This window comes from Arabidopsis thaliana, chromosome 2 (assembly GCF_000001735.4).
Source record: "Arabidopsis thaliana chromosome 2, partial sequence".
Lineage (NCBI taxonomy): Eukaryota > Viridiplantae > Streptophyta > Magnoliopsida > Brassicales > Brassicaceae > Arabidopsis > Arabidopsis thaliana.
The window spans coordinates 8,720,495-8,733,123 of record NC_003071.7 but is presented as its reverse complement, the minus strand read 5'-3'; the positions used below and the strand labels follow the sequence as shown (position 1 = coordinate 8,733,123).

The window sequence follows — 12,629 nt, the reverse complement described above, 5'->3', positions numbered from 1 at the left end:
AGAGAAGAATAGTTGTGAAAAAAAGAAAAAAAGAAAAAAAGTACAGCAAGAACAGCTAGTCTCCCTTAACCCAACTTCGTGTGAATGTACCACACTATTACCATCTTCTCTTTTGCTGACATCTTCCTGGCCCAAATTAGTTAGTTAGTATTTATTTCTTATAGTTATATACTCTTAATTTTCATAAATACAAACATCTATAACCAAAAACTAACATTTAGTTTTTCACTAGAGGGACACAAAATTGGGTCAAAAAAGTTAGCTTGTACTTAATGCAACGGAACCGAAATTCTAAGAACTGGTTGAATAGTTGAAAGTTTGATGGCCGTTTGGGTTATAAAAGCCGGTTCATGATGTGAAAGTCTAACCAGAGAAACGAGAATTGAAGCGTGGAGATGTATCCACGTTGTCTACATTGATACAAACTAACAATTGGAAAAAGTTTTCTTTTCGGAATGTTTTCACCCTTTAAAGTGTTTGTAGATACTAGATAGGATATTCATTAAAAAAAATTGTAGATATGACATGACATCGTATTTTATGGCATGCATAAGCAATATTGGTATGTTAACATGTTTAAACTACTACTATTATTGTGAACCTATTTGTCTGTAAGACTGTAACTAGTACACTAACCCAATTACTAGATAAGTACTAATTAAAGTACAATAGTAGAACCACAATGTAATTTTCTTATAAAAAAACAAATCAACCATACATTCTTTCTTTTCTAAGAAAATCATCTTTATGAACGGAATTATAATTAAATGGAATTTGGACATCCAACCAAACATATTAAAAACGGAGTCTAGCATATCAATTATAGACAACTGAGATGTGTTTACAAACATATTAGTTATAATTATATATAGGTGAGACAATTTAATGAAAAGGATAAAATTATCCAAAATGCTCAAAACTCACTCTTGTCCTTTTGGACCAAAAAAACTTATTCTTTACTTAATTGGTTTTCCTAAATTTTGATCATTGGGTGCAAATTATCGCATCAACATATTATATTTATTATTATTTAGTTTAATTTAATTATGAATTTAAATCATGCATTAATTACTGCTTATATAATAATTTGATATGTTTTAACTTATTAATTAAATAGTTTCAATGTAATTAGTTACAAAGTATATCAAACTCATATATAAATTAACTTGTTTAAATTTGGTTTAATAAGTTGTATAAACATAAAATCAATGGAATATTTATTAAATTTTTGATTTTTTAAAGTATAAAAAAATTAAATAATATGATATTAGAATTTATTTCATGTTTTCATATACTATAATATATATAGGATTAGTGACAATAAATATTAGTTGAATATAAGATCTATTTTAAGCAAAATATAAGATATTAAATCAACACTACTTTTCGTTTACTTAAAAATACTTTAAAGTTAAAAACATATATTTTTACGATAAGTATTTGTAAATAAGTGTTAAATAATATAATTAAAACTTACAAAAAAAACAAAAATAGAGTGAATCATTTACTCGAGAATTAGAGAAATACATCAAAATAATAATTAGAAAAAAAATCAAAAATTGTTTATCAGTTCAATCGATATAAATTATTATAACTCACAAATTATGGACGAATAAATCTGTAGGTTGTGTTGGCCTAGTTACTCTAAAACTTGTAGAAATGCTCGGTTACTAAATGTCAAAACAAACAATTTAAAATATTGCATCTCATTATCTCAATGTGGTTAGTTTTTTGGAAGGTTTCATTTGGACAAGAAAAAAAGACACTAAGAGAATAAGTTAGTTGGTCCATTTAAGATATTCCTGGTCCCAATTCTATTGGGTATATGAAATTACATATTAGAGTAGATGATCATTATTCTTTTATACTTGCTTGCATATATATGATAAAACATATAACATGCTATTGTATTATCGATTCTTGGATCATTTATTAGCAACTGTGATATTTCATATAATGCCATATAAATCTATTTTTAGCTTGTAAGTTGTAACAGAAAATCAAATATTTGAAACTTTTTCCTTATTTTCATTGTTAATACAGTTTCAACCAACTACACAGTTTTATTTATTTCCCGCAACTTAACAATAAATATTAATGGTTGATATGTTAATCGTTAACATAATACAGTTTATCTCGTGGATTTTTTTTTAATTATTTTTTTTTTGGTGCAGAAAATACAGTTTATTATAGACATAATTTAATCGATTTAGTTAAAAAAAAGTGGTTAAATCTATTGATAGAATGGTTGAGAAAAAGAGAGTAAAGAAGAATTATAAATTTATAATTGCAGTAATGAAAGTGGAATACGTAAAAAAAATAAGGTTATGTGATCATATCAAATTTTGGTGAAATGCATTCACTTCCTAAATCCTAATTCCATCTTCAAGTTGAGACAAACCATGAAATATGGCAACAGGAAAAGTAATGTACTTCAACCATATATGATTATATATGATATAATTTTGTCCATCATTAGCTCATTTACAAACTTTAATGAAAAGAAAGATTTTACTAAACATTTTTTTTGTGTGATATATATAAAAATATTAGTCATTTGCAGTTTTTTCCCTCTATTAATAAAAAAGCCCTTTTGGTATCAGAAGACGACGTCATCCCCTTAAAAAGCTCTTCCTGTTAGATTCACATAAATCTTCTCCGGCCAAAGCTATTTCTCCGACGACGTCAGAGCTTGACAATGTTTCTAAATCTAGCTACCTACTAACAGAGTAAGTTGTCTCTCTCTATCTCTTGCTCTTTCTCACTGAGTAAAGTAGAAAATGTCTGACTTATAGCTCCGATCTCATTTTCCGATACTTTTTCCGTTTTCCTCGTTGCCGGAATCTGATCTCTGTTCTATTTATCTCCAAATAAGCTTATTTTTTTTGTCAATTTGCTTCGTTACATATATTTAGCAAGATTCGTTACCCATTCACGAGCTCATTGTTCAATTTCATGGTTTTCGAAAATGCAGAATCAGTGAGAGTGGATCTGATGCTGTAGCTGAATTGAGAAGAAGCTTTTCATTGAGGTTGTTATGCCTGATTTGAGGCCAGGTGTTTTTAGCAAATCGAAAGAGACAAGTACTGAATCTATGAAAAAGCTCATTGCTCGAGAAATGTCGAAAGATGTTGTTGAAGATAGACAGAGTTCTAACAATGTAGTTGCTAAACTAATGGGTCTAGAGACTTCTGCACCAAGGAGCAGATCCAAAAGCTCTTCACGTTGTTCGTTGACTTGTGTTGGTAGTAAGGAAGCTGGTAAGCATCATAGAGAAGATGAAACCTGGGATCAAAAGGCGAGCAACCTTTCAAGTAAAGCAAGTATGAGTGATAAACAGATGGATCTTGTTCGTCGAAAGTTCATGGAAGCTAAACACTTGGTAACAGATGATAGGCTTCATAGGTCCAGTGAGTTACAAGAAGCACTCCAAGTTTTAAGTTCTAACAAAGATTTGTTCGTTAAGTTTCTCCAGGAATCAAATTCTTTGTTTCCACAGCATCTTTCTGACTTTCAACCAGTTCCTCCTCATCCAGATGCTAAGCGCATTACGGTATTGAGACCTTCAAAGGCTGTTGGTGTTCAGAAATGTTTGGCTGAAGATAGTAAGAAACCAGCTTCTTTGAATCAGGAAACTGGATGGATCGATGCTGTGCAGCCAACTCGGATAGTTGTTTTGAAGCCTAGTCCTGGAAAGTCTCTAGATATAAAGGCTATTGCTTCATCACCTCCTTATTTTGATGAGGCTGGAGATGCTGAGACCAGAGAAGTGGCAAAGGAAATTACACGTCAAATACGTGAAACTGTGGAGGGTCATTGCAGGAACGAGACCCTTTCTTCTTCTTCTTCTTCCGTCTTGTCCAATGGCTATATGGGTGATGATTGTTCGTTAAACAGGTCAAATTACGAATATCTAGTGGGAAATATTACCAACTCTGAGATCATGTCACCATCCTCTAGGCATTCATGGGACTGTGCAAACAAGTTTGAGAGTCCTTTTTCTTCGTCTTCGTTGAGCCGAGTCTCGTTTTCTCCAGACTCATCTGTCTACAGAGAGGCAAAGAAACGGCTTTCTGAGAGATGGGCAATGATGTCACTAAACGGAGACACACAGCAACCAAAAAACTTCCCCAAGGTTTCAACGGCCTTAGGCGAAGTACTTGCACTTTCAGAGACGAAAGTACCTACCGGATCCAGTGAAGAGACCAACAAAGTGAAACAAGAAACGAGACGATCAATCTCATGCATAGGCAGTGGTCTAGATCAAGTAGAAAGCACAAGTGATTCTCTGAATATCCTTGAAAGGTCAAGATCAGTCCCTGAGATTAGGCTCAATGGTGGAACTTCAAAAGCGCAAGCTCCCCAAGAGCTTACGGAGTCAAGAAGCTTAAAGTCATCATGGAAAGTTTCAAGCTTGTTCTTCTTCCGGAATAAAAAATCAAACAAGGACAAGACATTTGCACCGTCTCAATTGGCTATACACCGTGATGCATTCCAAGAACAACGTATTTTTACAAGCGAGGTAAATCACAATCCAAAACTAGTTGTGAATTTCAGAAGATGCTCGGAAACCGTTCTTGGTTTAATCTTTGGCCATTGATTTGTTTGCAGGGTGATGTGGAAAATGAAAACCAGGACCAGCCGAGTCCAGTTTCGGTTTTACAGCCGGCTTTCGAAGAGGAATGTTCGGGGTCAGTAAAGCCAAAGACCACTCAAGGTTAGTTTTATCTCTCTGGTGTTAAACATGCTAAGAGTTTTACCAATTGTAAGACTTTGGTACTGTCACATCCCACAGGAGAAGAAATGTCTCTGAAATCTAATCTGATTGACAAATCACCTCCTATCGGAACAATCGCTCGGATTCTCGCATGGGAGGATGAGTCATACACAGACACTAGTAAACCCGCAATGGGAATCGAGGAAGATGAAGACTGGTATGGCTTCATCAAAACGCTCTTAACAGCGTCTGGTTTCAGCGGTAGTGACTCGCTTATGACCCGTTGGCACTCACTGGAGAGCCCATTAGACCCATCATTGAGAGACAAATTTGCCAACAAGGAACTCATCAAACGCAGAAAACAGAGATCAAACCGCAAACTCGTTTTTGACTGTGTTAATGCCATCATAACAGAGACAACATCAACACTTGCGCACACCGGCTTGACCAAGGGATTTAACATGTTGGAGCATGTTTGGACAGAGTTACAGGAATGGGCGGTTAATGACGAGGTTGCTGGGAAAATGTGGAGTTATGGTCTACAAGTCGAAATGAACAATTTGGGGATTGAAATTGAAGTGATATTGCTGCAAGAGCTTGTTGAAGAAGCAGTCTTCGATCTTATCTGATGAAACAACGTATATACGTTAATATAAGCTTTTGTAATAATGAAACATATATAGATGATATAATCTAAGAAAGAGTTTAACCTACATATACATTTTACATTAATCTGTTTATGATGTCCAATTCAATTTTTAGTTTTGTTTTCTTCATTATAAATTGAATCGAAACGTTATAGTGGAAATGCTAACTTCAAACTGTTCACAGGATTGTTTGTACAAGCAAACACACAAACGAAGATGCTTATGCCGTTTGTGTAAACACAATACAGCACTGTTTTGAGTAAATGTTTATGCACACTCGAGAAGTTGCAAAGAGCAAAACATAGAGAAAGAGAGCTTCACAGAGACCATATGGACACATGCAGTTTTAGAAACATGATTATTTGGCTTCATCAACCTTTCGGGTTCACCGGTGGACTCTGGTTCAAACCATACTGCAAAAGGAAATTTTCAAAACGAAACAGTTTTTATCATCAGCAGATTCACAAAGCATTATCCAATCCGTAAAGTATCAAGAAACTGAAAAAATGATCAGCATTACCTTTTCTCTGATTCGGGAGCTCCAGTTTTCAATCTTGCTTGAGCCAGCAGGCGCTTGGTTTCCTTGCGGACCAAGAAGTGGGTCCCAAGTTCTACTCCTTGGGTTCTCATCATCTTCCTCTTCGTCAAGTTCGGGTTTCGGGGTTGAAACCATCGCTCTGAGAACCATGGCTAGTAGCAATGACAGTAGCTGAAAGACACAAGAAATATTCATGTCTTCTCTTTAAACTCTCTAGAGAGAATATATATATCATGACAATTCTCAAATTTTATAAAGACTGAATTGAATTACCTGGACTGCTACCACAGCAATCCCCACCCATTTGCATATATCGATGTTTTCTTCAATGAAAGCCCTAAGACTACTAAGTTCTCCAGTTGGATCATACGGAAGATCCTACAGAACACAGATGTTAAACTGTTACAAACAAGTCAAGGAAACAAGAAACAAGAAACAAGATTCGAGCATAAGAAAGATCTCACCTTTTCCCAGTGACGGTCAATAGCGATGTATGCAACAAGTGCAGCTTCAAGTAGAATGAGCAGAGTTTTGAGAATAGAGTACTTTAAAACTGTCAAGGGAAAAACCGCAACAAACCCATTCCAATAACTCTCATGAAGGTTAATAAACTCGATCTATTAACAAAGATAGAAAAATTGGAGAAAGGTCTCTGTATAAAGGATACAAAACACAAGCAACAGCCATTGATTGCTTCAGCTGCTATGAAACCAATGAAGGTAACAATGCAGACCAATATACCAACCGCCATGAAAGAGTAGATGAACCTGCATAAACAAGCATGACAAAAACCGAATCAACAAAACAGATGAGCGTTCGGTTGCAAACATGATAAATCTAGCAAAAGTCCTTTCAGCTGAATTGAAACCAGTCATCTTCAAACATTTAAAGCTTGCCCTTTTCTTTAGCTACTTGATGAATAATGGAGAAGAAGTAAGAGACCAAGCTTGAGGTGAACTATCAAATTGAAGAACTACAAGTAATCCCCCCAGAAACAAAACCCACGTTTATCCCAAGCTTGAGCTCCATTTATAGAAACTATGTCCAGCTGAATTAAACACGAATCTAACTAAAACTCTAAAATTTGGAAACTTGTAAGCAGAACCCTAGAATTGGAAACTAAGTAAGTGAATAAAGAGGAATCTCTAAAATCGGAATCTTTACCATGGAGCAGGAAGGTCCAACGAGCGTAGGTTAAACCCATGATCACCACCATTAGACCCGAGAATGATACTCGCCACAAAATCAATAGGATTCTTCAAGGGCTCAGATACACTAGTAGCGATCTCGGTTCCGGAGCTTGATGAAGCTGACGGAGGCGGGTCCACGGGAAGGTGACGGCTGTATTCATGGAGCATCCATATGGAGTAGATAATGATCGAAACACCAATGAAAGCTTGGACAAAATTAAGGATCTTGAGGGTTGAAGCAAATGAAACATGGCAGCAATTACGCCGCATTTTTGCCTCAGAATTTTCCAAAGAGAAAAAAGTTTGAATTTTTGGGGATAAGGAGAGAATTTGAGAAGCTTTTTCTAAAATGGTCGTCTTGTCGAATCTAAAGGTGTCGCCTTTGTTTGTTAATTATTGTTTTTGTTTTCTTATAAAATATTTCACCGGTAGTCGTCGCTTAGAGGACATTATTGTGTAATTCAATTTTGTAATTTGTTTCGCTCTTATCTGATGCTTTTTGGAACTGTTTTAAAATTTTATTTGTACACTTATTATGTTTTTGGCTGCATGTGTTTAATGATTTATATGATCCTGATATTTCTTCTATTTTTAATTACAAATAAATTTACCATTTATTTTTGGATGGCAATGCTCACAATTAGTTTTTTTTTATATAAAAAAAACATTTAAATTCCATTATAAAATTATTGTTGATTAAAATTTCCTTATAATTCCATTTCTTTTTAAAATAATTTACACTACTCATGAAAATATGTTTTTTTAAACAAAGTTTTTAAAACTTTAATTGTTTTTTTACTGGTCACAAAAAGATTTAATTATCTATGAATAATTATGAATTGGGCCATACTAAGCGGCCCATTATGAAAGAGACCTCATAACGAATTATTTGCTCTTCCCTCTTTGGAAGAAAGAAACAGCGAGCCGAGAGCAGCTGCAGCGGGAAGTTTTGGTTGCGTTGCGATTGGCACTCTCTTCTCTTTGTTTGGATGACGAAAGCTCCTTCTCTTGCGTTTCTCTGCATCCAATCCCTCAAAATTCAGCTTCTAGAAAGTAATTCTAACAAAGCTTTTGTTGCGCCAATTTGATTCCAAAATATGCTGAATTTGAGTTTGGGTTTTGTGTAATTCCAGGCGATAATCCAATTCCAGATTTATACGAGCTTCCATCGGAGTTACTTGATGGCATTGTCGCTCACTTGCCTGCTCTTGCTTTGCAGAAGTTTCAGACCAACATGTCAGTACACTCTTTGGTTTCATTTAAGTTTTGAATACAAATTGAAAGGTTTAGTTAGGGTTACGAATTATATGGATGAAGATGATACAACTCTTATTTCATTTACATTTTTCTATTGGTATAGGCCGTTTCATTGCTTGGATAGTTATGAATCTGGAGATGATTGCTGCTTGATTACTGGGAGAAAACGTGCAAGGTTTGATGAATTCTTCTTTTGATTTCTGTTTTGTTATTCGAATTGAGAAGACAGACTGAGAAAGATTTAACTTAAATTCATCTGCAGAAATGATGTACTTGGTAGCTCTTGGAAGTTGTTGTTTAAGCTGCGGTGGCCTGATTTTGTTGACCGTGTGGAATCACCAGCTGATTGGCAACAGCTTTACTGGGAAAAGCATCTCCAAAAGTATGCCAATTCTATTGAAATGATCGATGATTTGTTTTTTATTGCTTATGTAACTTCCTTTTGAGTTGTATCTTTATCCGAGTAACAGTTGTGTTGATGAAGCAGCTGAGGTAGCTCTGCGTCCGACATTTAGTGGTCGGATTTGTTCCATTAATGTATCTGGTATGTGTTCCAATGAAATTCTTGGGTTTGATTTTTTCAGTTGTGTAATAATCATTATTCAGTTTTTTTGTTGTATTTTTCTATTGCAGATAACATATTGAGATACATTTGCCATGAAGAGCACATCATGACTTGTCAAAATTGTGTCTGCAAGGAACTATCTTTTCATTTCCAAACTTTTGGACCATATCTTAGGTTGAGTAACATTTCATGTGTGTCTGATTATTAATCGTTTCATAGCCTCACGTTTTCCTTGTATATACGGATACACTGTACTACTTTCAGCTTGCCTTACTTTTATATCGCTCATAACTGGTTGTGCGTGAGATATCTGGTTTGGACTGATTTAATGCTCTAACATACTTATGCTTCTTTGCGTTCATTCTTACCTGTTGCAGGTGTCTGAGGCTTCTGAATGTGCTATGCGTTACAGAAACTTCTGTAAGTAATTAAACTATGCTCTGACGTTTTGATGTGTTTCTGTGTTTGTAAATAGAGTCATCTTTGTTTTATTTTTGTTTCAGTATCCACTGATCGCCGTGATATGTTGTATTGCTTTCGATGTTTATCTCTCTCTTAGAACTTCAAATTTGTATCTTTGTTGATGAATCAATCATTCAACCTCTAGAGGGAGGACAGAAATAATCTTTAGGCTTTGTTACTGTAGGAGTTATTGAGGACAAGTAAATTGCGAAGTTTGGTTCTACGTTGGATCAGATCCGAGAAGCATGTAAGACGCTTTCTCTATTTAGTCTCCTAGATTTAGTTAGCTGGAATTTTATTGCTGATGTTCCATGAACTCCAGGTTGAGCCCTTGTGCAAGCTCTTGATTCAGAGCCGAGAAACATTAACTTCGCTTGAACTTATTCACTGCAAGCTTTCTTTGAGTTCCATCAGTGCAATATGCACTTCTCTTCATGAAAAGGGTATCCACACAACTGGGATGCAACGTTTCTGTATAAAGACATCTAGCATTGAGATAGATCCACTTGCTGCGCCTTCCGCTTTCGTTTCATTCCTGATGTCGGTGAGGTATATATATGGACTGATGCCAAAACGTGTCTTGTTAAATGTTTGCTCATTTGGCTATCAAAGTCTCTTCATAAATGTTGTAATATTATTATTATGTACTTCTTTCTTCATTTTACTTTTAGTGAGCATCTTTTTTCTTTCAGGACCTTACATTCCTTACATTTTGGCGATAGCAACCTCGATAGATATTTTGCGAGGATGGTTTTCTCTACACTTCTTGATTCTTCTTCCAACCTTTCATCCCTTGACCTCTCTGAAAACAATGTGGGTACCACCGTGGTTCTTCCTGTTCAAATTGATGTATGGCTTGCATTTCATGGCTGACCTACACATGCTATATAGATTTCAGGATGGCTTTCTACTTTTAGCTGCAAATCTGTTGTTGGTTCTCTGTCATCTGGAAAGTCTTTACAGTCCCTGTGCAAGCTCAACTTAAGGTATTTTCTAGTAAAGAGACAATTCTTACAGTCTTAAGCCTGGAAACCTTGTGATATGGATTAGAAATGTGTTTCAGGGGAAATGAACTTGACAGATACGATGCAGAGAATCTTGCACATGCTCTACTTCATATGCCTGGCTTGGAATCTCTTGACCTGAGCGGGAACCCCATTGAAGACAGTGGGATCAGGTGTGTCGTCTAAGTTCCTGCTTTTGTAGTCTTCGAGAAAATCATGAAAGTTGCATTTCTCTTACATGCTTTTCTTGGATGGTACAGAAGCTTAATATCTTACTTCACAAAGAATCCGGATTCTCGTTTAGCCGATCTGAATTTGGAGAACTGTGAGCTATCATGTTGTGGAGTTATTGAGTTTCTTGATACCCTGTCGATGCTGGAGAAACCTTTAAAGTTCCTGTCTGTTGCAGATAATGCCCTCGGAAGGTATTCATAAAGTTACAAACTCTTTATCACTTTATACCGTTATGATGTTTGTCTGTTTTCTTATTATTCTTGTTCTTTAGCGAGGTTGCAGAGGCTGTAGTAAACTCTTTCACAATCTCCATCGAGTCGCTCAATATTATGGGTATAGGACTAGGTCCTCTCGGGTTTCTTGCATTAGGCAGAAAACTTGAAAAAGTGTCGAAGAAGCTGCTGAGTATTAATATAAGGTCCAAAGCAAAATCCATAGCTTCTATTTTTGTATACAATGCATCGCTTTGCCTCAGTGGCCTCACGTTTGTTTTGTGGTTTCACGCTATAGCAAAAACCGTGGAGGACTAGAGACCGCTAGATTCCTGTCAAAGCTCATACCCTTGGCACCAAAACTCATCTCAATCGACGCATCCTACAATCTTATGCCACCTGAAGCCTTGCTCATGCTATGTGATTCCCTGAGAACTGCAAAAGGTAATAACATTCTGGAATCGGATTGATCAGCTTGATTCTTGGGCCATTTGCTGTTTTTTTGTGTGTAACTAAACGCATAATGATTGTGTTCAGGTGATCTCAAACGTCTTGACATGACTGGGAATAGTTGCATCAGCCACGAAGCTGACCATTCTTCTCTACTCCATGAATTTCAACACAACGGAGAACCCATCTTCGTTTTACCTTCATCCTCGGTTTCACATGTTCCTTACGATGATGACCCGTAGATAGTTCCTATATACCGGTTTATCCTTCAGTCTGGAACTGTTTACTGGTGAATTCATTGGTTGTGTATGTGCATTAGGTTGGTTCAACGTTCACATGAAATAGCATCCCAAAACATCTTAAACCGTCGCCTAAAAAAATAGTCAGAGAGCAGTGGTTTAAATCTTAAAATAGAGAATGAGGAGATGTGGTCTTATTTCATTTCTTATTAAAACTCGATGAGTAGAAATTGCTAATACATAATTTGGATATTTCAACTTTTAATTTCAACATATATTGAAGAAATGAAAATATTTCAAAGTAGAAATCACAAATGGGATTCATGAGGCACCACAGGCGGACAATGGTAGACGCAAGTACATTCTCCACCAGGACTAGTACTAGTACTGTAGTCGCAGAAGCCATTAGCCCTATCTCCAAACGTAGCTCTGCATGTGGCACTACAGCTTTTATCCTTTTCGCATGGTCCCATAGTCGCTGTGCATCCCATATTTTGCTCAACTACATCCAACAAAACCATTTAAACTACAACATTTGAGATGTTATACCTAGACACTATATATGTGAAAGCTTTTGAAAATTCCTAAGTGTAGACCTTAAGATGTAAATGTATACGTGAGACAAATGTTATCGAGGAACTACGGTAAGCGGGGAATATGACAAGAATAGAGAGAAATGTATACCTAAGGCAAACATAACAAGGAAGATGATTGAGAGAACAAGTGTAGAAGATGCCTTTGCCATATTTCTTTGCTTCCTTCTCTTAATATTTTACTAACAGTAAACCTTTTAACACATAAACAAAAATCACTAATAGTGCTTTTATTTGTTAGACCTATAACAATATTTATAAAGAATTGTGAGGTGACCAATTTCAGAAAGAAATATAATTATTTACCATTTGACCACAAATATTGTTTGACTTTAATTTATCAATATAGGAAGTTCACTCATATCATGTTGAATATGCTAGTTTGGTATGTTATTAGAGTCTAGGATAAACATAAACTTTACCCTCTGTCACCTATCGATTCAAATCTAATCTGTTAGTAGAGTCTTAATTCTTTTATTTTCATAAATTTGTCTTTTTATTGCCTAATCCAATTGTAAGTG

At 35.6% G+C, this 12,629-nt stretch overlaps 4 protein-coding genes and 3 long non-coding RNA genes across 8 annotated transcripts; 3 read left to right on the top strand and 4 right to left on the bottom strand.

The window, feature by feature from the left end:
- Nucleotides 1–126: 126 nt before the first annotated feature.
- Nucleotides 127–331, bottom strand: AT2G07285. Its single transcript, NR_140204.1, has one exon. It is a non-coding gene; the product is annotated as an other RNA (long non-coding RNA).
- A 2,267-nt stretch (nucleotides 332–2,598) lies between these two features.
- TRM17 (GPI-anchored adhesin-like protein, putative (DUF3741)) lies at nucleotides 2,599–5,498 on the top strand. The gene is made up of 4 exons (NM_127583.5): nucleotides 2,599–2,729; nucleotides 2,975–4,522; nucleotides 4,612–4,717; nucleotides 4,796–5,498. The coding sequence occupies exons 2-4, from the start codon at nucleotides 3,038–3,040 to the stop codon at nucleotides 5,344–5,346; spliced, it is 2,142 nt and encodes a 713-aa protein (NP_179614.1). The 5' UTR covers nucleotides 2,599–2,729; nucleotides 2,975–3,037; the 3' UTR covers nucleotides 5,347–5,498.
- Nucleotides 3,871–4,423, bottom strand: AT2G07275. The gene has a single exon (NR_140203.1). It is a non-coding gene; the product is annotated as an other RNA (long non-coding RNA).
- AT2G20230 (Tetraspanin family protein) lies at nucleotides 5,382–7,583 on the bottom strand. The gene is made up of 6 exons (NM_127582.3): nucleotides 7,067–7,583; nucleotides 6,570–6,669; nucleotides 6,367–6,447; nucleotides 6,176–6,280; nucleotides 5,885–6,073; nucleotides 5,382–5,777 (listed from the first exon to the last, which is right to left on the bottom strand). The coding sequence occupies exons 1-6, from the start codon at nucleotides 7,360–7,362 to the stop codon at nucleotides 5,736–5,738; spliced, it is 813 nt and encodes a 270-aa protein (NP_565468.1). The 5' UTR covers nucleotides 7,363–7,583; the 3' UTR covers nucleotides 5,382–5,735.
- On the top strand, nucleotides 6,677–7,057 carry AT2G07265. The gene has a single exon (NR_140202.1). It is a non-coding gene; the product is annotated as an other RNA (long non-coding RNA).
- Nucleotides 7,584–7,996: 413 nt separating the features above from the next.
- On the top strand, nucleotides 7,997–11,799 carry AT2G20210 (RNI-like superfamily protein). Of its 2 annotated transcripts, none has more exons than NM_127580.4 (16): nucleotides 7,997–8,145; nucleotides 8,226–8,328; nucleotides 8,453–8,524; nucleotides 8,612–8,731; nucleotides 8,820–8,893; nucleotides 8,983–9,088; nucleotides 9,292–9,334; nucleotides 9,561–9,623; nucleotides 9,699–9,925; nucleotides 10,069–10,189; nucleotides 10,268–10,362; nucleotides 10,440–10,553; nucleotides 10,641–10,805; nucleotides 10,886–11,032; nucleotides 11,125–11,270; nucleotides 11,364–11,799. In NM_127580.4, the coding sequence occupies exons 1-16, from the start codon at nucleotides 8,082–8,084 to the stop codon at nucleotides 11,516–11,518; spliced, it is 1,815 nt and encodes a 604-aa protein (NP_179611.2). In that variant the 5' UTR covers nucleotides 7,997–8,081; the 3' UTR covers nucleotides 11,519–11,799. The 2 variants fall into 2 exon arrangements, with proteins under 2 accessions (NP_179611.2, NP_001325102.1); NM_001335669.1 differs by having other exon boundaries at nucleotides 10,897–11,032; nucleotides 11,364–11,742.
- On the bottom strand, nucleotides 11,701–12,334 carry LCR60 (low-molecular-weight cysteine-rich 60). Its single transcript, NM_001036300.2, has 2 exons — nucleotides 12,200–12,334; nucleotides 11,701–12,017 (listed from the first exon to the last, which is right to left on the bottom strand). Exons 1-2 carry the CDS (start codon nucleotides 12,258–12,260, stop codon nucleotides 11,824–11,826), a joined length of 255 nt encoding a protein of 84 aa, NP_001031377.1. The 5' UTR covers nucleotides 12,261–12,334; the 3' UTR covers nucleotides 11,701–11,823.
- Nucleotides 12,335–12,629: the final 295 nt, after the last annotated feature.